This window comes from Condylura cristata, unplaced genomic scaffold, assembly GCF_000260355.1.
Source record: "Condylura cristata isolate star-nosed mole 26May11 unplaced genomic scaffold, ConCri1.0 scaffold00001, whole genome shotgun sequence".
NCBI lineage: Eukaryota > Metazoa > Chordata > Mammalia > Eulipotyphla > Talpidae > Condylura > Condylura cristata.
In genome coordinates, this window is record NW_004567102.1 from 13,293,984 (window position 1) to 13,319,141 (window position 25,158).

The 25,158-nt window shown below is 34.1% G+C and overlaps 1 protein-coding gene across 2 annotated transcripts in view; it reads left to right on the forward strand.

Moving 5' to 3' along the window:
* The window catches only part of CD2AP (CD2-associated protein), an 88,854-nt gene that overhangs the window by 700 nt on the left and 62,996 nt on the right, over positions 1-25,158 (forward strand). For both annotated transcript variants that reach the window (XM_004673551.2, XM_012724009.1), the window contains exon 2: positions 19,094-19,254. In XM_004673551.2, coding sequence (XP_004673608.1) covers positions 19,094-19,254 — 161 coding nt within the window. The remainder of the gene's footprint in view (positions 1-19,093; positions 19,255-25,158) is intronic.

Below are 25,158 nucleotides of genomic sequence, written 5' to 3' on the forward strand. Positions count from 1 at the left end.
TTGTGGTTGGCATTAAAGGCATTTTTACTCCTTACTGAAATTTGCCAGGGATGCATCAAGGACAGGGAATCTTGACTGTTTACACTGTTTCCACCTAGGCAAGCATGTTGGCATTTAAATACTAAATCTCTTCCTGAGCCTGGGTTCAGTTTGATAGGATTTTAGTGTTGAACCCTTTGAGGAGCAGTTTCCTGTTTGGAGTTAGACTTCCTTGCTAGAGAACAGGGAAAAAAAAATACAAGGCCTGAAATAAGTTATTTACTATGTGCTTTAAAGTTTGTTTGGAGCTAGAGAAAGCAGAATGTGTTGCAGCTTGGTTTGAAAGGGAGTTTTGTTGAGTAGTGTAACAGTTCTTTTGATAATCAAGTTCGGAGTGGTCTAGCAATATGTCTCTAAATCTTTTGAAAAGTAAAAACAATTTAAAAGATAATTTGCTTAAAAGAAAGTCAAATCGATGTCCCCACAAGGTGTAAGGATGTTTGTGAGTGTTAGTAGTTTTGGTTTTGTGGAGTAAATGAAGAAGATAGGTTCACTTTTTGCCGCTGAAGAAATTCAGTATACTGTGTCACATCGACACACTATTAGCCCACACTATTAGCCCAGTAATTTATGAAACTAACATGATTTAGAAGCAGGACAGATAGAGAATACTGCTGATGTGGCATCTTTGCCCACGCATTTTTCTATGGGGAAAGCTTCACGGCTAGTATTTATAGACACTCTCACAGCTCTTCTGTTTTTTCTTAGATTTTTCCCATCTCTCTTGCTTTTAGGTACTTTTTTTACACAAGATGCCCTTAATTCAAACAGCGCAGCCTTTGCGATTTGGAAAGTTTAAATGAATTTCTAATTAATTGAGTTTATAACCTAGTTGAGGATTTCATTCTTGAAGCATCATGTTTTAAAAGTATCTTAATTGCTTTGGGTGAAAATCATAGTAAAATAAGATAAGCAATTTGATTTCCTAAACAGGATGGTGAATATACTTAATATAGCTTAATCTCTGACCCATGTGACTATCAGTTATTGTGATGCCTTGAGGGTCTGTTGATCAGTTTCCTTTGCATATTGAAGTTATTTGAATAAATACATATTTTTTTCCTGCTTTGTTATTGGATGTGCTTTTCATTGTGATCTGTAACCCTCATCTCTGATATTCCTACTCAAATTGTAGTTCTGTGCCAGGGAAAAATAAGTAGGCCTTTATTGTGTGAGTACCTCTTAATAAAAGTAAACAAATATCAATATTTGGACACTGGATATCTATTTTGATTGTTCCAGAGGCCCTTTCTTAGTGATCTTCTTTGCTGGACTCTGATAAGTGAGTTACCGTATTTTTTTTGTGAAGGGTGATGTTTATGTACTCTGAACTTAAGTAATCAGAATGGTTGAAGTCAGTTACTTGGGAGGTAACATAGTTAATTTTTGAAAAGTTTCATGTGAATGTATATTTTAGACTTCTCAGTCATTTGATGAATCATGTCGAAATTATCAAAATCATTAAAAGGGAGTTTCTTGTTTAATAAACCATTTGCATGGTTTGTTATCAGCAGCCTATTTCTTATGATTTGTGATGATAGCTTAAAGTATTTACATGATACTTGATCTGGGTTGTAACAACAGTGAAACAATCTATATTTGTTTTGAATTAACCTTGGATAATGAGTTAAGGTTACTACATTTAGATTGTAGAACTAGAGAGTTAAGAGGAGGATGTGTTGTGGATGGGGAGTATTTAAGGTCAGCCTTTTACCTACGACCTGTGTGACCGAGTAATTCACTCAACCTTTCTGTGCTTCAATTTTAGTCTGTAAGTGTATTAAAGTCACCGGCCTCATAAGTTATTAGGAGGATTGAATTGAGCTAACACTTGTAAAGTGTTTAACTGTGTCATTGCTAGTTGGTGTTATTTTTTTCTAATTATTTCCCTAAATTCTTGTACCAACTCAAAAAGACAGTTCTCACTGATTTATTTTAGAAGCAGGATATTACATTTAAAGGGTTGGTGGCATGAGGTGATTCTGTACTAATAAAGAAATTGAATTTTATGTAATATATCCTTGCAAAAATTACATAGTAGGTTTAGTAGTTTTGGAAAAATATTTTAGTAGGATGAATACTAGTAGAGTCTTAGAATTCTTTGTTAAATTAAAACACTTTTAAGTTTCAATATTTACTAAAGTGTGAATGAATGCTTACCATGCAGAAATTTGAGGCTTCATATGTGATAAAGCTTGGGGATGCATTAGAGAGGTAGAAAGTCAGAAAATACTTATTTTTCTTATTCTAAAAGTAAAGGTCTAAATTTTAGATCAGAATATGACATAAGACAAATGGCACACAGTGTTACTATATGTAAATTTTTATTTTTGTGAAAGTAAGTATTTCAAGGACTGAATTTCTCTTAATTCGATATAAAGCTTTGAACTTTGTAGTTAAATTACATTTTATAGGCGCACACATAACAATCAGTATTTAAATTCTGATGAAATTTTAATATTTTGGGAAATGTACTTGGGTTAGAGGTGATACAAGCATTTTTATAAAAAAAATGATTTATTGTGTAACTTAGCTGCACAGTTTGGAGGAAGTTTTGATTCAGGAAGATAAATACATTCAAATAAAATTGTTAGTTCATGGTTTGCCTTTCAATTTTAGGATTCACTTTTAATCAAACTAACACAGTATGAAAGAATTTTAGGAAATTTTTGTTTCAAAGTAGGACCAGTAGCAAATCTGATCATTGTATTTGTTAGTAAGCACTCATGATTGGATTTCTTGAAGTGTGTCATGTCTTGAATAGTTAAAATTCCATTTTGTCATATTAAGAGTAGAAATCACATTCATAATATTTTATTTTCCTATAGAGATAACCTGAAATTTGTAAGGTAAGATGATGACACATTAACTTAATGTGATCAAAATTTTAAAGCTTTTATGTAAAAATTATAAAACAAAGTGCTTTTGTTAATTCCATGTTGTCAGTCAAAAATACATCTTAAACTCTTACTTGTGCATAATACATTTGTGAATCTCCTCCCTCTGAATTTCCTCCCCTATTAGATAAATATTAAGGAATAAATGTGTAATTTTCTAATGTGTGCACAAAGAAGTGGTGTTGAAGATAGGTTAGGAAAGGTGTAATGATTCTTGATTTGGATAGGAATTTGATAGAACTGTAGATCTGTTTAGGTTAACAGGTGAAGCAGCTTCTGAAAGATCTGAACATTTGCAGGGTTTTTGTTCAGACAGTAAAAGGCAGTGGTTAGCAGACAGTAGGTAAAGCTTCACTCTGGCATAATGGGGGAAAAGAAAGGAAGAAATGGAGTTTGGTAGTTGACTTGAAGACCTAGCCATAGGAGAGGAAAAGCAAGCAAGCTTCAGATTTTTTTCCTTGAGAGGAACAAAGTGTAGTATTTGTTCCTAGGACCAAAAATCAGCTTGGTTATAGGAATTGCTTTAGGATGAATCAGGCAGTAAATGACAAACCGCTGAGTTCCTGAGTTCCTCAGACTGTTAGTGTCCTGGATACCTATAGTGAAATGAGATTTCTACCTAAATGCTAGGTTATTTCCTGGCCACAGTCTAGCACACACCCTCTATATTTGGTTCTAGGAATTGGATGCTACTTATATGTATATTTTTGACTGCTGTCTCCTTTTCACAGAGTTCCTCTCCTTTCATGCCACCTCTCCTTTCACACCAGTGCAGAGCAGATTACAAAGTTTCATCATACACATCTGTTTTAGAAACAAGCAAAGGATCCTTTAGAGTGTTTAGTGCAGCAGTCTCTTTACCAGTGAGCGTTAAGTTCCAGAAACCCTAGTGGATGCATGAAAACACTGATAGTAAAGAACCATATATATATATATATTGTTTTTTCTCACACACACACACACACACACACACACCACACCTATGGTAAAGTTTATATATTATGCTTGGTAGGAGATTAGCAACAATAGTTAATAAATAGAATAGTAACAAAAAGCTGCTAATAAAAATTCAGTGAATCTGGCCTCAGAACAGCTTACTTTAGTAACAGTTCACAATTGTTGATTAACCAAGGGTAAATGAAACCAAGGGAAGGGAAACTGGGTGAAGGTGGGGGCTACTGTAATTGTAACTGTCAGCATAATAATGTATGAGCAAGTAAGGCATATGAAACCTGAAAGTTGAGTTGAACTGTGAATAACAGTTTTGAACTTGCAGAGATCCTCTTACATGTGTATTTTTTTCACTGGGGTTTGTATTCATGGATTCAGCAAAGGTCATTGGTAGTTGGTTAAATCTCCAGATGCCAACCCCTATTTATCAAGCCCTATTAATCTTGCAGATTTTTCTATGCAGGAAGGGTTGGCACCCCTATCCCTCATAGTGTTCTAAGGTTCTAGTAGTTGCAGTTGTACTAATTGTCATTCCTTTGGTTGTATTGAAGTAGTTTAGGCAGAATGTAGACCTTATTTATTTATTTATTTATTTATTTTTGGTGAGGTGTGTATATTTTTTTCTTTTTTTCCCCAGTATATCTTTTTAAGTTCTCCCTAATACCTTCCACCTCCTGTTTTCTTAGGTTCATGTTAGATGTTCAGACTAGTTTACAGATTCTGGCTAATCATAACTATTAAGGGATAAGATTCCTTTTGTAAACTTACTGAGATGTCTCTGATTTGAGGTTATGCTATAATATTATCATTTTTTCAATCATAAAGTGGTTTTATCCCCAAGTCAGGTAGGTGTTTGTATTAAGTGTAACATACTTTTTTGTTTTCTTAGTTTCTGAAGGATTCAGCTATCTGCATGTTCTACTTCTTATTGGCCATTTTTATTTAACTGAAAATATATTTACTACTTGTTTGTACTTAAAGAAGCTTTTACTTTTAAGAAGTTCTGCTTTTAAAATTTTGTTATTCTAAATTGGTATCTAGTGTTAGATGTTGTTTTAGTGTAAGGTATAGCAATGTTACTCTTTCCAAGAACCTAGTTAGTCCATATTAATCTTTTACAAAGCCTGCAGTAAACTTGCATTTATTATCTTCTATATTGTATGCTCTTTCAGCTTCCTAATGCAGTCCCATTCTGTTTCTCACCTAATTTGTAAACTTGAGCTGGCTAACAGGGGACCCTAAATTTCACTATCTGTTTTAGGACCACTTAGCTCAGGTCCTGAGCTGTTGATTTACTGTCCAGCTAATTCCAGGAGAATGAATGTGTGGCACATAATCAGTAGGGGATTCTAGTAGAATCATACTGTATGCATGGCAGTAGTAACAAATAGCTTACCACTAACATTAGTAGATAGTTCTATCACAAGGTGGCACCATGAGGAAAGGAGCTTTAGATGAGAAATAAATTAAGAAGTATTTGCCTTAATGTGAGAAATGTGATTAATGTCATGTTCTGTACTAGGGAGGTTAAGACAAACACAAGTTTTGGTATCTTTACAACAATTTTAGGTGCTGGACACCTAACATTAAAAAAGTTCCCACAACTAACTGGTAGAGCATCTAACATAAATGCTCTTGTCTTTTCCCCTCAGGATGTGTTGAGATGTCTTGCAGTGTAGTGATAGGAATAAGATTAACCATGATAGTAATAGCTTAACATGTGAATTCATTGAAATCCAAACAGAGGGAGAATGTAGTACACTAAAGGGATATGTTTTGATTTCAGAAATGTCAAATTTTGATAAAAACATAAACATCAGGATATAGATATTGCATTGGGAGACAAATAGGATTTGTTCATCTCACCTTAGTTTGACAAGTAAAATAGTGAGTAATTGGCAGTAGCGGAGATAGATTTTTCTCTACTCTGGCACTGAGACTTTAGAGTGGAGCCAGGCTTCATTTGAACTGATACCTTTAGGGTTCTATTATCTAAAATAGTAAAACAGCTTCACCCTTTTAGTATCTGCCAGTGCATCAGTACTAAGGAGGGTAGGAATTTACCAAACATCTAAACTTACCTTATAAACTATGAGTGTCATTCCTGGAGTATTTATTTATTATGCTGTTGTGATAACCCTATATTGTTTGTTTTGGATTATAAGTATAGTCATTTGTAATTTGTATAGTAATGGCTAGAGTATCAAGCTAAGAAAAATTTAAAATTGGTCCTTCAAATATACAGTCATGTGCTGCTTAATGATGTTTTGGTCAGCAAAGGTCAGTATATACTGTTTGATTCCAAAATTGTTACTGCCTTGTGATATAGCTGTTGTAGTCTTTTAAGCCAGCAGCAGCTTCATACATTTTGTGTTTATCTCATCTCTTGATAGTATCTTCATTTTTCTCTTGTGCTTGATTTACCTTGACTTAATTTTTTGTGTTATTTTTTGACTGCATACAGAGTGCTTTGTTAATGCTATATGACAAGACAGAGCTCCCTAAAGCCCTCCCCCTTTTCTAGAGATTCTTTGATAGAACTGTGAGAGGTTAGGAGATTCTCAAGTATGTTTGGATGAATGGGGGTAGCACTCCCCAGCAATTGAGGGTGCTCTCTTCTTGTGCTCTTGCTATAGTTGGTGGTCCAGAAGGCTTTCTACTTCTGGGATATCATGTGGACCACCACCTGTTGCTATAGCCAAGTATTGTCATACTAGCAAATGAACTTGACAGAACTGGTTATAGATGCAGTACTAGCCCCAGCATTGAAGACTGAGGCATGGGTGTTACTCTTAACATTTCGGCAGGCAACCTGGAACTCAGCATCCAGGATGGATGCCCTCGAGGAAGCCCTGTGATAATTTCTTCACCATTTTTTTTGATGTCATTATACTTGTCAACTTTCTTCAGGTGGTAGGCCAGATCCACAACTGACATGTTGGGTTGGGCACATGGAAAGCCTTGCCATTCAGCTTCCTATTCAGTGCAGGATGACCTTATCTACAGCTTTGGCAGTACTAGTAAAGCGGGGATGATGTTCTGACCAGCCCCCGTCCATCAGAACACAGCTTCCCAAAGGTGAATGCCACAGTTTTCTGTTGCATTGATGGCATAAATCATGGTCATGAATCCCTTCATGATGCCAAAGTTGTCATGGATAACTTTGGCTAGAGGGGCCAAACATTTCATGGTGTTGCTGACAGTCTTGAGGGAGTTACCATTCTTCTCATGGCTCATGCCCATGAGAGCATCAGCAGAAGTAGAGATGATGAACTTTTTGGCGCTGCCCTTAAAATGCACCCTGGCCTTCTCTGTGGTGGTGAAACACTGAGCGTGTTCAGTACCACCAATACCTGTTTCGGTAGTTGCAGGATCTCACTCCTAAATGATATAGATGGACTCTTTGTTAGTTTCCTATGGTGTTCAATACCATTAATACGATAGGAATTTCTAGTCCTATCATGTACTGGTGTCTAGCCTAGGAGTGGTATCCTATGCCACAAAGCCTAGATGTAGCCTATACCTTCTAGGTTAAGTACGCTAATGTACACACAGCTATGCATTTGCCTAACAATGTATTTCTCAGAACCTATCCCTATTATTAAGCGTGACTGTAAACTGTTGTGTGTTTTTTCTAATTGTGCTAGAAACAGCTGACCTGATTTACTTAGAAATATGTTTGTCTCATATCAAAGTTTTGCATTAGACTTTAATTAAAATTCCTGCTTTTGCTGGTTGCACTCTGTTAAGTATTTTGGTTTGCTTGTTTTATTTGTGTGTGTTTGTATGTGAGTATGCATGCTATAAGCTGTAAGCTGCATGCTTTTGCCTACTAATTAGATCATTGTTATCAAATGCATTTTATGAAGTAGTTAACAAATTATTATGTGATAAAAATAAGTATGTTGAGAATTAAAAATTTCCAGAATATTAAATGGGAACCATTGTTAAGTTAATCCTTTTCCCATAAGTCTCCTAAACTTCTTGTATTCTGTACACTACATAAAACCTAGTTGAACTTACATTAGAAACTCATTGTTTAAATCCTAAATACAAACTTACTCTCTTCCTCTGCTATGAAGTTGTTAATGTCAGAGTTTACATTATTTTACCTATTTAAAGAATGTTAATGTCCATAATATCTATCAGAAAATTGGGAGCCCACTATAGAGCCCCATAAGTTTGTTTATGTGGTAATAACAATTTGTACTAATTGAGGAGAGACCAGTCTAATGCAAATACAAAAATTAATTATATTAAGCTATGTTTACTTAAATAGAAAAAGAGATGGTTGCCTAATAAAGCTCCTGTTTCAAGTTAATAGATAAGGTCTGTCAGTTTACAGTGTTACAAATTTTAGTGTAAAGGCGTTATTAAGTTAAAAATAACTTGAACAGTGTTGGTTCAACGGTAGATTTATACTGTCATAAATGGGTGCCGTGAGTTAAGTATACAATTGGTAAATTAAATATGCAACTTAAAAACTTTTTACTAGTCATGTTAAAAGAATAAAAAAGAACAGATAAATTAATTTTAATATTTATGTTGGGTTAAATAACATACATTATTTGAAAATTTATTCAGTATAAAATTATTAATGAGGTGGTTTATAGTTATTTCTGTCTTTGAATTCTAGTGTGCATTTTACACTTACATGACATTGCGGTCATATTTCAGATGTGCAGTAGTCACTGGTGGCTGGTGGTTATCCGCTGGATAGTGTAGTTTTAGAAAGTAAATTTTAGAGGTTTGTTGTTGAATATAATAAAGCATAGATAAAATAAAATTTTATGCATTTGTAAATTATTACATGAAATTGCACTATTTATAGTTTGTTAATGATAAATCTTTTTGACTGTATCTGCTTCTGTAATAGATGTTTAATTGTATTTTCTCATTTAAAAAAAGCTCAGTTCAGTGGATTGCGTGTAACCTGAAGATTATTTCATTCTGTTTTCTAAATAAATTGTGTTTTTTTGGCACTTGGCCTGATGATGAATTGGGGAATTTGAAGCTTGTGAACAATATTTGGATTGTTACTTAGTAAATTGGTTTTAGTAATAAGAGCTTTTCTTACACTTTAACAATTCTTATTTAACTTCAGAGATAAGTATTATCCCACAAATAACTGAATGTTGGTCAGAAGCTCAAAAGGAAAACAAACAATATTGTGATACACTAATTTCTTAAAAATGATGGGGGAAAACATTTTCAGAAGCCTGTCATGTAAAATTTTGCCATGGACCTTTGTGATGGAATTGTTCTGGATAAAGAATCTTTATCCTTTATTAGGTATTCAGTAAGTCTGAAGTCTGATTTGAAAAAGTTCTGAAAGACTGTTGAATAGCTGTTACAGGATTGCTTCCCAAATTCTAACCTTTCTAGTTCTTTTAAATATCCCATTCACACTGTTCCCTCTGCCCTGTCAAAATGTTAATTATAAGCTTACCTTGCAGTAAAAGCTTTTAGCTTAATTCAACAAATATTTCTTGAGGCTTCCATATATTTAGCACAGGATAAGGTAGATAGGATACTTGCATATCAGTTGCTTTATAGGAAATTTAGTAGGGAAACTACAGTATAAATGAATTTTTATTAGGAGTTTGTATCTCAGGTATAGTTTGAAGCACTTCACAGTAGTTTATTAATTCTCACAACAAATCCTTACATTTTGGAGTATTGTTATTTTTCTCTTTTTATAAATTAGCAAACAAATACAGGAGTGTAGTAATGCCTACTGAATCCAGACAATCCTGTTCTAGTGCTTTTGTTTTTGACCATTATAAAATGTGGAATGGACTCTTCCTCTATGGAGATATCATGTAGGTTACAGAAAATAGACACTCTTGGTCTTTTTTTTTTTTTTTTATCTGCATACATCCTTTTTTAAATATCCATTACAATGTTAATAGAAGATTTTTTTTCTTTATCTCTGCATGCTTTTTTTTTTAATTTTTTTTTTAAAGATTTATTTATTCATTCATACAGAACTGGGGTAAAGGCCAGAGATGTGGAGGATGAGAGGATTCACCAGAGACAGATTGGGGAGCAGAACAGGCAGATCAACGAAGTATACTGCTGAGGGGAGCAGCGGGTCAGGAGAGGTCTGCCACGCCATGTGGATCTCCTCCAGGGCAGGCGGGAATCGAACTCATGCGGAAATGGCTTTAGCTTCTTAGTGCAGTGCTTTAACCCGCTGCGCCATCAGGGAGGGCCCTTTTTTTTTTTTATTTCTATTTATAACAGTTCACTCTTGGTCTTCTTTATGTGTCTTTAAAAATTCATTTTGGGCCCTTCTCTGGTATTGCAGCGGGTTAAAACACAGCACTAAGAAGCTAAAGCCACTTCAGCATAAGTTTCAGCTCTGCCTAGAGGTGACCCACATGGTGCAGCAGACCTTTTCTGACCCACCCGCTGCTCCCCTCAGCAGTGTACTTAGTCACTCAGCCTGTTCTGCTCCCCACTCTGTCTTTGGTGTATCCTCTCACTGCCCCCGCACCTCTGGTCTGTTCTCCAGTTCTGTATGTATAAATAGGTCTTTAAAAAAAATGGTTCCCTCGTTTAAAAAAAAATTCATTTTGTCCTCCATGAGGTTAACTAAATTTGTGAATTTACTTTTTTTTCTGTCTCACACTATTACAACATAAACTTAGAATTTCTAAGAGTGCAGAGAGCTTTGCGTTTTTCAGATGTATTCAAGTGCCTATAACAAGTGCCTTTAGTAGCCACTCAGATATTTGCTGAATAAATATGGGGTATAGAAACAGATAATTTGACTTTTAGCCTTTAGGGAATGCTTAGAATGCTAGGCATTTTATTGACCATTTAATTCCCGTAACAGTGGGGTAAATTGTTCCCTAAGATCAGAGATAACGTTATGGAAAGAGTAATGTCAAATTTGTATTGGTCTTGATTTCAGAACAAGTCCACTTAATTCTTAAAATATTTTGGGAAAGTGGAAGAATGTTGAAATAGACTAAGTAACACAGGTTGAAATCACTTTCCTAATGTTTTTTGAAAATAACTGCAAGTATTTATCACCCCAAAATTGATATTATGTATTGTTCATTATTTGGGTAATTATTTTTTTCTGAAAAGACAATTTTAACTGTATGTTACTCTTTGGCCTTTTATTTATACATCTATACAGTGTGTTATTATAGAATATTTGGGGTGAGCTATGTAAAACTCTGTGATGAATGTTCATATGCTGATTTTATTTTTTTCCATTAGTACATTTATTGTCTTATCCGTGTTGGTGCTTATAATACAGTCACCTTCATTTGGACTTACAAAATTTGTAATTATTGTATTCATTGCTGTTAGTATGATACCCAAGTGGAATTCCAGGATAAGTTTGCGACAGATGTCCATGTTTTAAAATATCACACAAAAGCTTATTAGCATAGTGGCAGAAATGAAGAAGGACTCTAATACAGGAAGGACACAAACCCATACTGAAACAGCACTATGATTGCACAAAGGCAAGCCAACTGATGACCATAGTTTTTTGCATTCTGTCATGATCTCTTTACTTGACCTCTGTGTCAACAGATTATGATACAGATTATGATTCCCAGTATTAATTTCAAGCTCATAGGTTTTTTGGTTCTTAGGAAACTGTGATGCTGAAAGAACACACTGGCTTAAAGCAGCAATTCTTGTAGTCTGATTCCTGTAGTATCACAGCCCATATGCTGATTTTTTTGTATGTGTGCCACGTTTTAAAGAAACATGCTCAAAGCTGAATTCTAGTATTGTCTTAAAGTGAGTAGAATAAAATGTGAATGAGGAATTTTTTTTAATATATTTCCCATGATTCTTTGGATGCGTTTGTATATTGTTTAATGGTTTATTGTTTTGGAAGGTGATATTGACCACATGTGCATGTAATTTCTTTGATTTGAACTAATTCTTAATAGTTAAGCAAGTCTTTGAGATTAATTTTTTAAGACTCATTAAGATTACTTTGAGGGAATATCTGTCACCTATTCTAAATTTAGTAGTATTAACAGAAATGTAATGTTGTGTGAAAATTTCTTTATACTACATTTCTTTCTGTTCAGATATGTGGCAAGAGAGCATGTGATACTATGCAAACTTCTGTACTCTATTTGCCATACAAGGAGTAGACTTTGTGTATGGTATCTTACGAATGACTATTTACTTACCTCTGCTGAAAACATAAAAGCTGCTTGTTCTGTTTTTAACAAGTTTGAGCAAATAAATGACAGAAGTTCTCAATAGGTAGCTGGAAGAACTTTGGGGGATGATACTATTATGTAACTAAAAGGAGTTTGGCTGATACTGTGCTTTTAATTAGTGTTTTGGCTACTGGATTTGGGTAACTATAGGGGATCTAAATAATAAAATGGCCTTAGCTAATAATTACTAAGTGGTGCTCTAAAGTTTTACATTTTTTCATTTAAGATAAAAGTCTTGGAAATGAACTTTCTGGTAAAAAAAATACTTCATTCTGGAAATAAAAACTAAAAATAGATATTTTAACTGACCTCTGTTTCTATCATATTATGCCTTCATAGTAAGACTTACTTTTTCTTATCTTACACTAGAGTTATTTTCATTCATTTTTGTATAGTCTTCCATATTTTGTCCTTTGCTTATAATAAACAGAGGCTAATACTCAATGATATACTATAACCAGTGTTATAACAGAATACCATTAGTTTGACAGACCCAGCTAGATACCATTATTACAAATATTTATGTTGTTTTGATTAAAGTCAAAGTGTAGTATTCCTGAGTGAATGGCCATACATATACCTCAAATCTGTTGGGAATTTGTCTGAATTAGTTTTTTCTCTTAAAGAGATTCTTCATTATCAAAATAATATATACCTATGAGCAGAACATTACAAAACTACCATTAATATTTTTGTCCATATTGAAATTTTTTTTCTGAATTTTAAGATTTTTAAGCTTGATTTTCAGATATTAAAGAAATAATGAAAAAGCACTACTTCTAGTAAGCAATAGATTAAGTAAAAAATACTAGCACTTTACACCTGCAGCGAAATTGTAAGCCAAAATTTTTCTTCTTTTTTTAAATTTATTTTTGCATAGAATAATCAGGGTATAAGTCAGAGATACAGGGGATGAAAGGATTCATCAGAGGCAATGTGGAAAGCAGAACAGGTGGGTTTACTGAAATCCACTGCTATGGGGAGCAGTGGGTGAAACAGGAGAGGTCTTCTGTGCCGTATATGGGTTAGCTTGCTGGGGATGGAACTCAGGCAGTAGTGGTGATATCCCTGACACATAACCCATAGGCCACCAGGGAGGACCGACCTTGGCAAATTTTGTGTTGACATTTTGCTCCAGCACTTCTTTGTTGTAGATGCACATCAATATCCTTAGCCACTAGATGCCAGTAGCATCCCCCAAATTATAAGTTTCAATGTCCCCAGCTTAATTGAGAATCGTTAATACTGCAGCATATCCCCTGTAGGGTAAATTCTTAATTTTCTGGCACAGAAAACTTGAGGTTAAGATTTTATGCTGGGGGAGTGACCCTCCCTGGTGGCACAAATCTCACTAGGAGATTTGTATTGTAGTCTCACTATGAAGCTATCACCAGCCACTGCAGCATGATAGCAGAGCTTTACTGTCTAGCCTGCTATTGTGCTTAGCAGTGTATTTTAGTTAGTCTGCCTGTACCTCTGGCCTATACCCCAACTCTTGCATGCATAAGTAAATAAAATAAATTTTTAAAAATAATCTATTTTTGGAATTGTTTTTGAGACATTTTGGCTTTTTGATTTTATTCTTGAGTTACTGATCTGCTGATTAAAATCTCTTGAAGAGTTCTTTTTTTTTTTAATAGAAATATCTCCATTTCCTTGAGAATTTTAAGCTCAGAACTTAATATACTGTATATGAGAACCAGGGTGGTTTCTTAAACTCTCTCTTAAATTCTCAAAGTTGGATTGTACCAACTTTGTACCATTTCTTTTTAAGAGTGTTCACTTGACAACAAATCAACATTGATTTGTGGATTCTGTGATTTGTTATGGCTCTTACCTATTTTTCATTGTCATCTTACAGGCTGCTTTGAGGTATTCAATTTTTTTAACATTCTTTTGAAAGTAGGTTGCTAGATGAACTACACATACAGTGCTACTGGAACTAATAGAATTGATAAGTGAAGTAAAACATGGACTGTGCGAAACGAAGATTGGACTTTTGAGTATAGAGTTTGTTAAAGTGAGTAAAACTTACGAAAGTCAAGGTATAATTCTATAGTATAAGAGTAATTTAACTTAATTCACTCAATATTTTCATTTGTGAATTTCTGCATTCAGTTTTTTCTAAGCACATCTACTTTCTCCCTGTTACAGAAATTAAGATAGCATAACATGCCACTTGATAATATGCCTTTTACTTATTATGAATATTTTTCCTTGATATCTTGAACCATATCCCATTAATAGCAGAAGTTGGAGAATATTTTTGCTCTTAATAGTATCTGTCTATTGAAGACCATTTGGGTTTTTCTAGTAGTTGTTGTTATATACATCTGCTCATAGATTTTTTTTTAGAGATTTATTTATTCATGCATACAGAGCTGGGGTACAGGCCAGAGGTGCAGGGATGGTGAGAGGATTCACCAGAGACAGAGTGGGGAGCAGAACTGGCTGAGTGAAGAAGTACACTGCTGAGGGGAGCAGCAGGCCAGATGGGAGAGGTCTGCTTTACCATGTTTATTTTAAACTTTGTATGCTCTTTACTTCCTGGCAGTTTCTAATCACTTTTCTCCTTATCTGGCTTTATTGTCTCTTGGATGCATTTTCTTAACTGTAGTGTATAATTTGACACTTTAGCTCTTTACAAAAAAATTCTTCTTAGAACTGTCTCCTGCTTAGTCTGAATTTCTTCTTTAGTTTTGTTGCAAAATTGCTATATTAGTGCATACTCTCCTTAAGACTGGCCCTGCTAGATTTTGGATTTCATCTTTTTGTCTATTTTGGCTCCTATTTTAATTTTTCTGGATAATATAATTTCATAGTAGCAGTTAATTTTCTTTGTTTTTCCCTGTGTGAAGTGTTATACCTATACTTGCCTGTTGATTTGGTTGAGTATGGAATTAATTTTCTTTCAATACTTAAATGGCTATCTTTTTTTTTTTTAAGATTTATTTATGTTTACAGAACTGGGGTACAGGCTAGAAGTGTGGTGGGTAAGAGGATTCACCAGAGACAGAGTGGGGAACAGAACAGGCAGATCTATGAAATACACTGCTGAGGGGAGCAGCAGGTAGGCAGGAGAGCCACACCATCTGGGTCAGCCCCCGGCTGGGGATTGAACTAGTGCTGCAGTGGCTTCTGAGAGCTTCATCATAGTGTGGTGCTTTAACCTGTTGCGCCGCTAGGGAGAGCCCTAAGTGGCTATCTTTTTATTATTGTTTTTTCACAATCTGGTGTTGCTGCTGAGAAGTCTTCAAATATTGTCATTAATTTGTAGCTGAACTCCATTTCCTTTCAGATAACTTTCTAGGATATATTAAATCTTTATTGTGAAATTTCACCCTGATGTAGATACTTATTTTTTTATGTGCCCATTGCTTGGACTCTTCTCTTTGAAGACGTGTTGTACTTAGCTTGGAGTGGTTTATTATTTCATTGTTAAAGCTCTACTTTTTTTTTTTTCCCTCCTGCAAACTCCTGTCTGGATGTCAAATTGTCTAGATTGATCATTTGTGTCATTGTCTTCATTCTGCTTTACTATTTTTTTTCCCCAAGGGATTTCTTAAGTTTGTTGCTAACTCAATAACATTTTGGATGTTATAAATTTTCAACCTCTTTTTATTTTTTTATAACATTCCATTTCATAGCATTCTATAGCATATCACAAAGTTTATGAACTTCATTACATCTCCTAAATATAGAAATTTGCATAGATGTTTAAATTTTTATTTTGAAGAAGAAAATTGTAGAGATGTTAGACATATAGTACAAGAATTTTTCCCCTACTGTTCTCTTGAATATTTCAATGTGTAATTTCTACAGATATGTATATTTTCTTAATCCCAGTTTCAAACTATCAAATTAAAAATATTAACATTTATACATGTATGGACTCACAGTTTCTTTATTCTTTGGAGAACAGTCTGTTGGTGTCTCTATTTTGATGTTTGACTTTAATAGTACTTTTCTGTGTCCTTTGGCATCATCTCATTTTTAAGATGACATTTTCTTTAAGGTAGGACATTTCCTACCTTTACCCTAAAGTTGTATATTTTCCAAGGGATTCCTGCTTTTTTTTTTTTTAAATAAGTAAAAATTAGCACTTAGAAGAGCTCAGCATTGTATTTATTCACTGACAATGAATTGTCACTGTTTTCAGGCACTTTTAGTGTCAGAGAGATAAGGAATATGTGTATATAATCTGTGTATTGGAGACTATAAGTTCATACTTCCATTTAATATCAGAGAATTGAACTAGCTTTCCCCCCTTACGTTTATAATTTCCATAAAAATATTGACTTTTATTATCCTTAATATATATTTTTTGATTAGTCCCCCTGAATGTATCCAATCTTCCATCTCTGCTGTCACTTCCCACCCTTGGATTCACATAACCTGCTTAGGCTAGTAGTACTTCCCATTCTGGTTGGTGCTACCTTCTTACAACCCTCATGGAAACCTGCTTCCTCTGTGCCTGAATTCTGACATATGACAAAGCTAGCACAAATGCGTTCTACTCCTTGCCTTGGGGTTCTGATATGTTGCACTGGGAACACCTCCATATGTGGTTGCCTATCTCACCCCACTCTGGCTCTGATACAGCTTCACTTCAGCCCACACCCAGCTTTGGACAACCTCTTTACTGTTCTTAATCTCCTTCATACTACAGCAGACCTTCCCTCTGTACTACTGTACTCTTCCACATTTAATGTTGTTTGGGTTAAATTGTTCTAGAAATAGGGAGTTGGGTGGGGAGAGATAAATAGGTGATTCATCTAGAAATAATTTTTCAGTTTATCATGTTTCATAGTTAACTCTGTTCTGATCATAATTAGGACTAATGCTAAAAATAAAAGTTGATTGGGAAATTCAGTTTATGTGGGTACGACTTGAGTTTTTACTTTTAGATTAAGCAGTTGGTTAGCTTCCCATTGTTGAATAGGTATCTGTGTTCTGTGGGACTCATTTGTCACTTCTTTTAAGAAATCAACATTCTTTCATTCATAATGCCTGTACTAGTTTCTCAAAACTGTTTATGCCTGTATGGATGGAATTGCTATTGATCAAGTACCACTAGATCTTTGTTTCTTGGCCCAGCAGTATTAGGTATCCTGGGATCTACTCAGTCCACATTTAAACAGGATTTACTAATCTTGTTTAAAGTGATCAATAAGATCACTTCTGCAAGTCAAAATGATACTCTGTCACTTCTGCTTGAGAATTAATTGTCTAGACTAGTCAATATTTAACCCCCTGGGACTAAGAGAAACTTCACTTTTAAAAGTATAGGGTCTTAAAATACCTGAACAAAATCATGGCTCAGTGAGAAGTAAGGAAGGGGGAGTTAGTGTGGAAATAGCAACAATCACCAGTCTGCCCACATTTCCCTTTTTTACTTTTTGGTTGTATTTGTATGTGTGTGTTCTTTTTTCTTATCATTCTTATAGGAAGATGAAAAGATGGGTATGACTAGGCTGTCATATTAAATAGAAAATACTTTTACTTTCTTTTATTAAACCCTATAAAGAAACTAATGGTGTTTGCATGTGTGTGCGTATGTGTGTATGGTGGCTAAAATCTTATACATAAAGGAATTGAAACAGAACCTTGTTAACTTTCATTTCAGTGTATATTCTTTTTCTGTTGTTCTGTGACAATATGGCCTCAAATTTAGCATCTTAAAATTATATATGTGTGTGTATGTGTGTGTGTGTATGTATGTATACACACACATATATATGCACACACACACATATATATATTCTCACAGTTTTTGTGGTTTAGCAGTGTTGGCATAGCTAATTAGATCTTCTCAAGACTGAAATCAGAGTTGGCCAGGGCTGGGTTCTTAAGTTGGGAGGGTCTGTAACAGGGTTGTACCTGTTGTTACAGGACAGGGAAAGGAACACCCCAGGAACTGTAAACCTAACTGTTCTAAATATGTTCTGTCATCACAAAAGGTATAAGACCTGTAATGGGAAGGGATTTTAATGCAGCTAGCATGTAACAAAGAAAAAATCCAAAGAATAAGTTTCCAAATCAAGCATCCATTACCCATCCTTTCCTGGTTAAATGCTTAGACAAACAGGGTCTGCCCAGAGCAGGGTCACTGAGACCTGAAAGCCTGTCACAAGACTAAGGCACCTTCTGGTGGGGACCCAGAGGAAAGGGACAGAAGGAGCTCAGCACATCTAGGACAGAAGGCCCAAAATCAAGACAAAAGTTGCCATTGTTAACATCCCATGGGTCTCGCACCTACATCTGTTTCAGCCAGTCCAAGGCCAAGAAGCAAGTGCAGCTTCTTCACATATCTCTGCTCTATGTGCTTCTTCCAGGTCTCCTTTTAACTCTCCTTTCTTCTCAGTCTTCTCTCCAGTTTCCTCTCTTCCCTGACCATGTGCATCTTCTCTTGGCTAGGATAGGGAACCTGTTACCTCCCTGGCTGTCACCCTGTTACAGATCTACTCCAAAGCTCACATTGTTGGTATCATTCTGTTCTCTTATCAGTTGCTTGTGTGTAATCTTTTGTAAGTAGGCCAGCTCATTTCGTAGAAACTTGTGTCTTTAAAACCAGCCAGTGAGAGAATTTCCCTGCAAGATGGACATTACAGTTTTAAATAGTCACATACAATCTGTCATTGTTGTGGTATTATGTTGTTTAGAAATAAGTCATAGGTTATATCCATATTTGAGAGGGAATTATGCAAGGATATAATATGAAGAAATGGGGACCACCTTAGAGTTTGTCACAGAGGTTATATCTGACTATAAGTACATAATGACATGGATTATTCATTGTATTAAAGCTTTTACTTAAAACTTGTGTTGTTCTTTATAATAAATGAAGAAATCTGCGGACATAGCCAAACATATAAAAGCATTGAAATAGGCTTTAATGATTTCTTTATAATATTGTTGCTGAGTGAATTCTTTAGGTTTAAGTTGCTAATGTGGTCCGTAATATTTCATAAATTAAGTTTTAAGTATTTTTTTATTTTTTAGTTGACTTTATTGTGGAGTATGACTATGATGCTGTACATGATGATGAACTAACTATTCGAGTTGGGGAAATCATCAGGAACGTGAAAAAACTGCAGGAGGAAGGATGGCTAGAAGGAGAACTAAATGGGAGAAGAGGAATGTTTCCTGATAATTTTGTTAAGGTAAGTATTTTCAACTAAATTTCTCACTGTTGCCTCATTGGATTTAATCTTTAAGGAACACATCAGTATATTTAAAGTGTTTTAGATAAATTTTAAATATGGTGGTGTACAGAGACTAAACGGTTTACTTAACATTGGATAGTTAAGAAGAGGAAATCTGAACTGAAATCTCAGTTCTTCTTTATTGAAATGTCTACAGTCTTTTTAGCTTTTTTGGCCTCTCTGAGAATGTATTAAGTTCTTAGTTTTAAATTTCAGCATTGTGGTATTTCTTCACCAGAATAACAGTTATTCTTCAGTTATCACCAAACTTCTTTTAAAGTAAATATTCTCATTATTGCTGCCAAAAATTAGCCGATTCTTTTTTTTTTTTTTGAGAACTTTTTAAGTTTTAATAGTTTACAGAGGGAAAAAATATAGTCTAATTACATTTCACTTATAATTGTCTTTTTTTATGTGTAACATTTCTTATACCCAGATTTCATGCTTGGTCTCAATAGATTATGATTGCATTCTTCTGGGAAGGCTAGAGTATGTGTCTATTCTCTCTCTTTTTTAAAGACTTTTTATTTATGCATAGAAGAACTGTGGTGTAGGCCAGAAGTGTGGTAACATAGTAGGGTACAGAACAGGTGAAAATACTGAATTACACTGCTAAGAGGAGCAGCAGGTGACGCAGGAGATGTCTGCTGAGCCATGTAGGTTAGCTCCCTGGCTAGGATCAAACTCAGGAGGTAACAGTAATAGTGCTAAGACTTAATCCCTAGGCTACCTGGAGACCCCCCCCCCCATGTTTGAAACTGCATAGTCATTGTTAGAACACCTACACAAAACTGTCGTTTATGGTAAATATTTGTTTCCTGTATAAATTTTTATTTTAGTTGTGGTTTTATCTCTTGACTGTTTATTGACTTCATTGACTTCAGAGAGCTAACTACATATCATTTGGCTGTGTTTTATCTCAGAAAACAACTGAGAAAAGCTAGATAGTCGGGAATTAAACCTAATCACATATTTTTAGTGTTTGATTTAGAAATTTTCACATAATCAGTGGTATGTGCTATGTTTTAGGATGTCAGATGTTTAGGAATGCATGGGGAACCTTTTGATCGAGATGCATTTTAGCGGAGATTCGTATGTACATTTGTGAAATCTTAAGAACTCAAAAATTACTGAACTTTCTCCTTTTAGAGATAGTATGAGAATAATTTTTTTTTCTAAGTGTTGTTATGGAGCCATTGTTCAGAATAGGATAGTTAATACAAGTTACCATTAACACATATATAGTGTTATGGTAGAAATTCTTACAGCATTAGTTCATTTTTTTAAATAGTTGCATAGTATTTTGTTGTATCTTTGAGCTCATATATATTTAAAGTTATAAATTTTTGTAGTTTTTAAAAACAATGCTGCAGTTAACATCCTCTTGTAGGGTATAGACGGAACTTCATTTACAATGAGATTACGTGACTATAAACCTATCATAATTGGAAAATGCATTGAATACAGCTCACATACAAAATATCATAGCTTAGCTGTGGCTACCTTAAATATTCTCACTTACATTCGCCTACTGTTGGAGAAAATCATTGAACACAAAGCCTACTTTATAATAAGGTGTTGAGTATCTCATGTTATTTTTTGAGAGTGAGAAATCCAGACATGATGGCATGTGAAACACAAAACACAGTATTCAAAATTATGCTGGCGGCATTTTACACTGTATATTATTGGTAGTTTACCCTGGTGACTGACCAGGTACTATGATAAGTTATCATTGCTGAAAATCACAAGAGTATAATAGCACATATTGTTAGCTCCAGAAAAGTAATTTTTTTTTTTTAATTGAGTTCATGTTGTTTTGTGTCATCTTAAAGTCAAAACCATCAGGGGCTATCTGCATAGTTAAGAATTTGCTGCATGAGGGTTATTCACATAATCAACTTTATTGATGTTAAATTTCTCACAGACTTAGCAGTAGCACAATTTATTCTAATTCAGATTTAGTTCCATTAGATATTCGTTCTTTTTTCTCTCCCTCTTGCCTTTCCTTTATTCCTTTTTTTTCTCATTTCATCCTTATTTTCTAATTGATTTGTAAGTAATGCCTAGTATATTGTGAAAACTAGCTCTTTGTATTCTTCCTGAATATATTTCTTTCATCCTTCATAAGTGTTTCTTGCCTTCGTAAGTGACTTTGTCTAGTTTAGGAACAGGGAGGTAATTAAAGATACACTCTTAAATTTTAAACTTAAAGTTTAAAAGTTTGATTTCAGTATGTCTTTCATCAATCTTGCTTTCTTTTTTTAATGTATATACATTGAAGTAAGTTTGCCATCTTATAGGCACATTTCATGATGTCATGAAACTTATAGTAGCATCAAAGATCACTAGTCACCAATCAACACCATAACAGGTTCAGTAATAATGAAAAAGTTTGAAATATGGTGGGAATTAGCAGTGTGAAACAGACACGAAATGAGCACATGCATTAGAAATAGCCAGCAGACTTGTTGAGTACAGTTGCAATGTCTATAAAATGCATTTGCTGTGAATTGGGTAAAGAAGGAATTGGGTCTTCCTGACCGACCTACCTTCTTGTCTTCACCCTTTAGAATTCTTTTTTTAATATGTGAGATCCAGAGTTTTAAACTGTATTGTATATTGAACCATGGGGAATGCATGGGGAACCTTTTGATCGAGATGCATTTTAGCGGAGATTCGATTGTACATTTGTGAAATCTTAAGAACTCAAAAATTACTGAACTTTCTCCTTTTAGAGATAGTATGAGAATAACTTTTTTTTTTTAAGTGTTGTTATGGAGCCATTGTTCAGAATAGGATAGTTAATACAAGTTACCATTAACAGACTGATTGGTTAACATTCACTTAAAAGATAATAGTGTGGTTGATACCCTTTACTTTCTTTTAAGTTTTGACACATGACTAGTTATAGCATTTGTACTTTGTTCACTGATGAATTTCATACAAGATAGAGTGCATAGTCTGATCACCTGAATGAGTGATCTGAATGAGTCAGAGAAGTTTGGGGTGGAGAAGGAGAAGAGAACTGCTGTAGAAGGTAATTTTACAAGTATTGACACATAGGGTGTTATAGAGAAAGAGGAGAAGTAAAAAATGAAATAATATATCAAAAGAACTTAAATAATATTTTTATTAGCTGTAGTTAAAAGAATGCTAGCAAGATAGTATTTGTGGATAGAGGGTGCTGGTCTTCAAGCTGCAGAACAGCTTTTCTGTGAAGTATTCTGTTCTTGGAGGTGCTACACAATCTGTTGTTATTATAAAGTTTTTACTTTGGTATTTAAAAAAATAAATGGATATGTTCACAGATGTCGAGTCAGGTACTGGTAAGTGAACTGCTGTTCTTCATAGTATAAATTAAACAAAATTTTAATTCCTTTTAAAGAGTTCTTTGAACTTGATAAATTTTGTTTAGGTCTCTAGATACAATAAGCAAGAAGGAAACAGAAGTTTTTTTACACTGAAGTATTTTAGGAGGCTGTCAAATGAATAAAAATTATTTGGGTGTTTTTTCTTTTTGAACTAAATTTCTAGACTTTTTTTCTCATATAGAAAAAGTGAAATTGTTGAGTTTGTTTTTTTTAAAAAAAAATTAGGCAGTTCGGTAATTTATAGTGCATTTAAAAATGTTTGTTGCTTCTAGACTCCATAGGTTAAATGCCTGCATAGATGTTAGATCTTTAAATATATTGTGGTTTTTATAAAAACTGTTTTTAAAGAAAAACTATAGGATGATGTAGAGAATAAGATCATCTGTTGTGCATGATTACTTTGAAGGGTCTTTTTTTTTTCCTCTATACCATTTTTTCCCCTTGGAGAATGCTAATTTAATTTAAAAATCATTTAGTATTCAGCTGTTCCCATAAGAATTATTTGAACAAAGGAAAAAGCAGTTTGTTTTTTACTTATATTTTTGTGAATGCCTTACTTTGTTAGTTTGCATGGGTAGACCTCAGTAATTTTTTTTTAAACTGGAACTTTTAGGAGGTGAATTATGGTAACTAATAGAACAATTCAGGAAGCTCGTTTTGTATCAGGATAACAACATTTCATGTTTGATTTACTTCATTAAGTGGATAAAGATCAGAGAAGAAAACTGTCCTTATCAGTATCAGAGTACTAAGTGAAGACAACTTTGCTTGCTTAGTAGGAATTAATTAAAAACATTGAATATGTGAAAGTTGAGTATCATAGTATCACAGTTTTTGTTAGATACCTTAAAACATTAACTCTGTGCATTAGTTAAGCAAAATTTGTTCCGTGACTTGGGTTATTCTCAGTCATATTCTGAATCCTAACTAGAATATATTCATATACAAACAAATTGGTTGATAAATGTATGTTAGAAAAAATGTGTTAAGTAGTTAGATGTAGTAATGGGAGTATAAAACTAAATTCGTTTTTGAAATAACCTGGAGTAGTTTGACTTGCAGCATTATTTGTGGACCCACCAAATATTTTATAATGTATTAATTTTGTTTATGCTAAAGTATTTCAAATTGTAGAAATAAAGCAGGAAAGCTTGAGTACCAGAACCTGGGTTTCTGGTTTATCTCTTAGTTTTGCTTCTTCAGTCATCAGTCAGTGCTTGCTTATCAGAGTCGTCTGTGGCCTGAAGTAATCTTGCAGCTTTGAGAGAAGAATCTCCTTATAGACTTGAAATCTTTAAAGTCATAGACACAGTAGTCCTAAGCTCCTGCAGTTTTTATCCTAAATCCCCCTTCATCATAGTGCTTTGAAGCACAAATAACATTTTTTAAACCAATGAAACAGGCATGAAAAATGTGACCATTATGAATTATTGGGGTATTTTTTAATACATTTCACTGAATGTGATATGTCTGGAAGAATATTGGTGAGAGAAGAGAGAAGAGGTCTTTCTTTAATGTTTTTCTCACTCCTCTCCACATGGCTCTCATTAACATTCTTGTGATAGAAAAGGAAAAAGTAGGATGACATGGACAATGAATGTACATAAAACTTCCTCCTCTTATCCTACTTTTGCCTTTTCTAAATAGCGGAGGGGCAGTTGAAATAGGGAGACCCTTTGTGCAAATTGGAAAAATAGCATAATGTGGCTAGCAGCAAATTTGGGAGGTGGGATGGAGAATAGGTATAGACACTTTCAAAATACTATGCTGTCATTGTTTCTCTTGATGATTTTCATTTGTTGGCATGCTGAAGGTACACATTTATTTCGTATTAAAGAGGGTTTTCCTGTTGGTAATTTTACTTTTTAAAGTGGGAGGTACTAGTTCTATAATATACCTTTGGGAATTCTGAATGTTAAATTAAAATTAATTAAATATATTCCTTTTATTTAGCATAAGTGGATCTGAACCTTGTTTACAATTTGTTGACTAGATAACTTCTTTTGAGAAGTACAAAGAAACTCTTGGCCCCTCTAATCTGGTTTTATTACTTTTTGTGACCTTTGATTATATATTATGGAAGTTACTGCTTTCTATTTTCAGATCATGATAATGCACTGGCCTTGGTCATGCAACCAATTATTATGTAGCCATAGTACTGATTGAGTGGTTTCTAAATTTTGATGATTATTTTTTATAAGTTATCATATATATTCTATATGTTTTATAAGTTAGTGCACTTAAAGGTTAGTTTCTTACATTGCCTTAATAGATGAAGAATATATTCTCTCCATTTTTTTTAGGCCCTCCCTTCATTTGTTTATATTTTTCATCTTCCTTTAATTTGCTACTTCCTATACCTTATTTGTGAAACAAATTACATCTTACTGATGTGGAGATTTTCCATGTATTTTTTTCTTAGTCACTTCTGTATTGACATTACCTAGTCTAAACAGTGAGAGAATGTTTCTGAATTTGCTTTATGAAC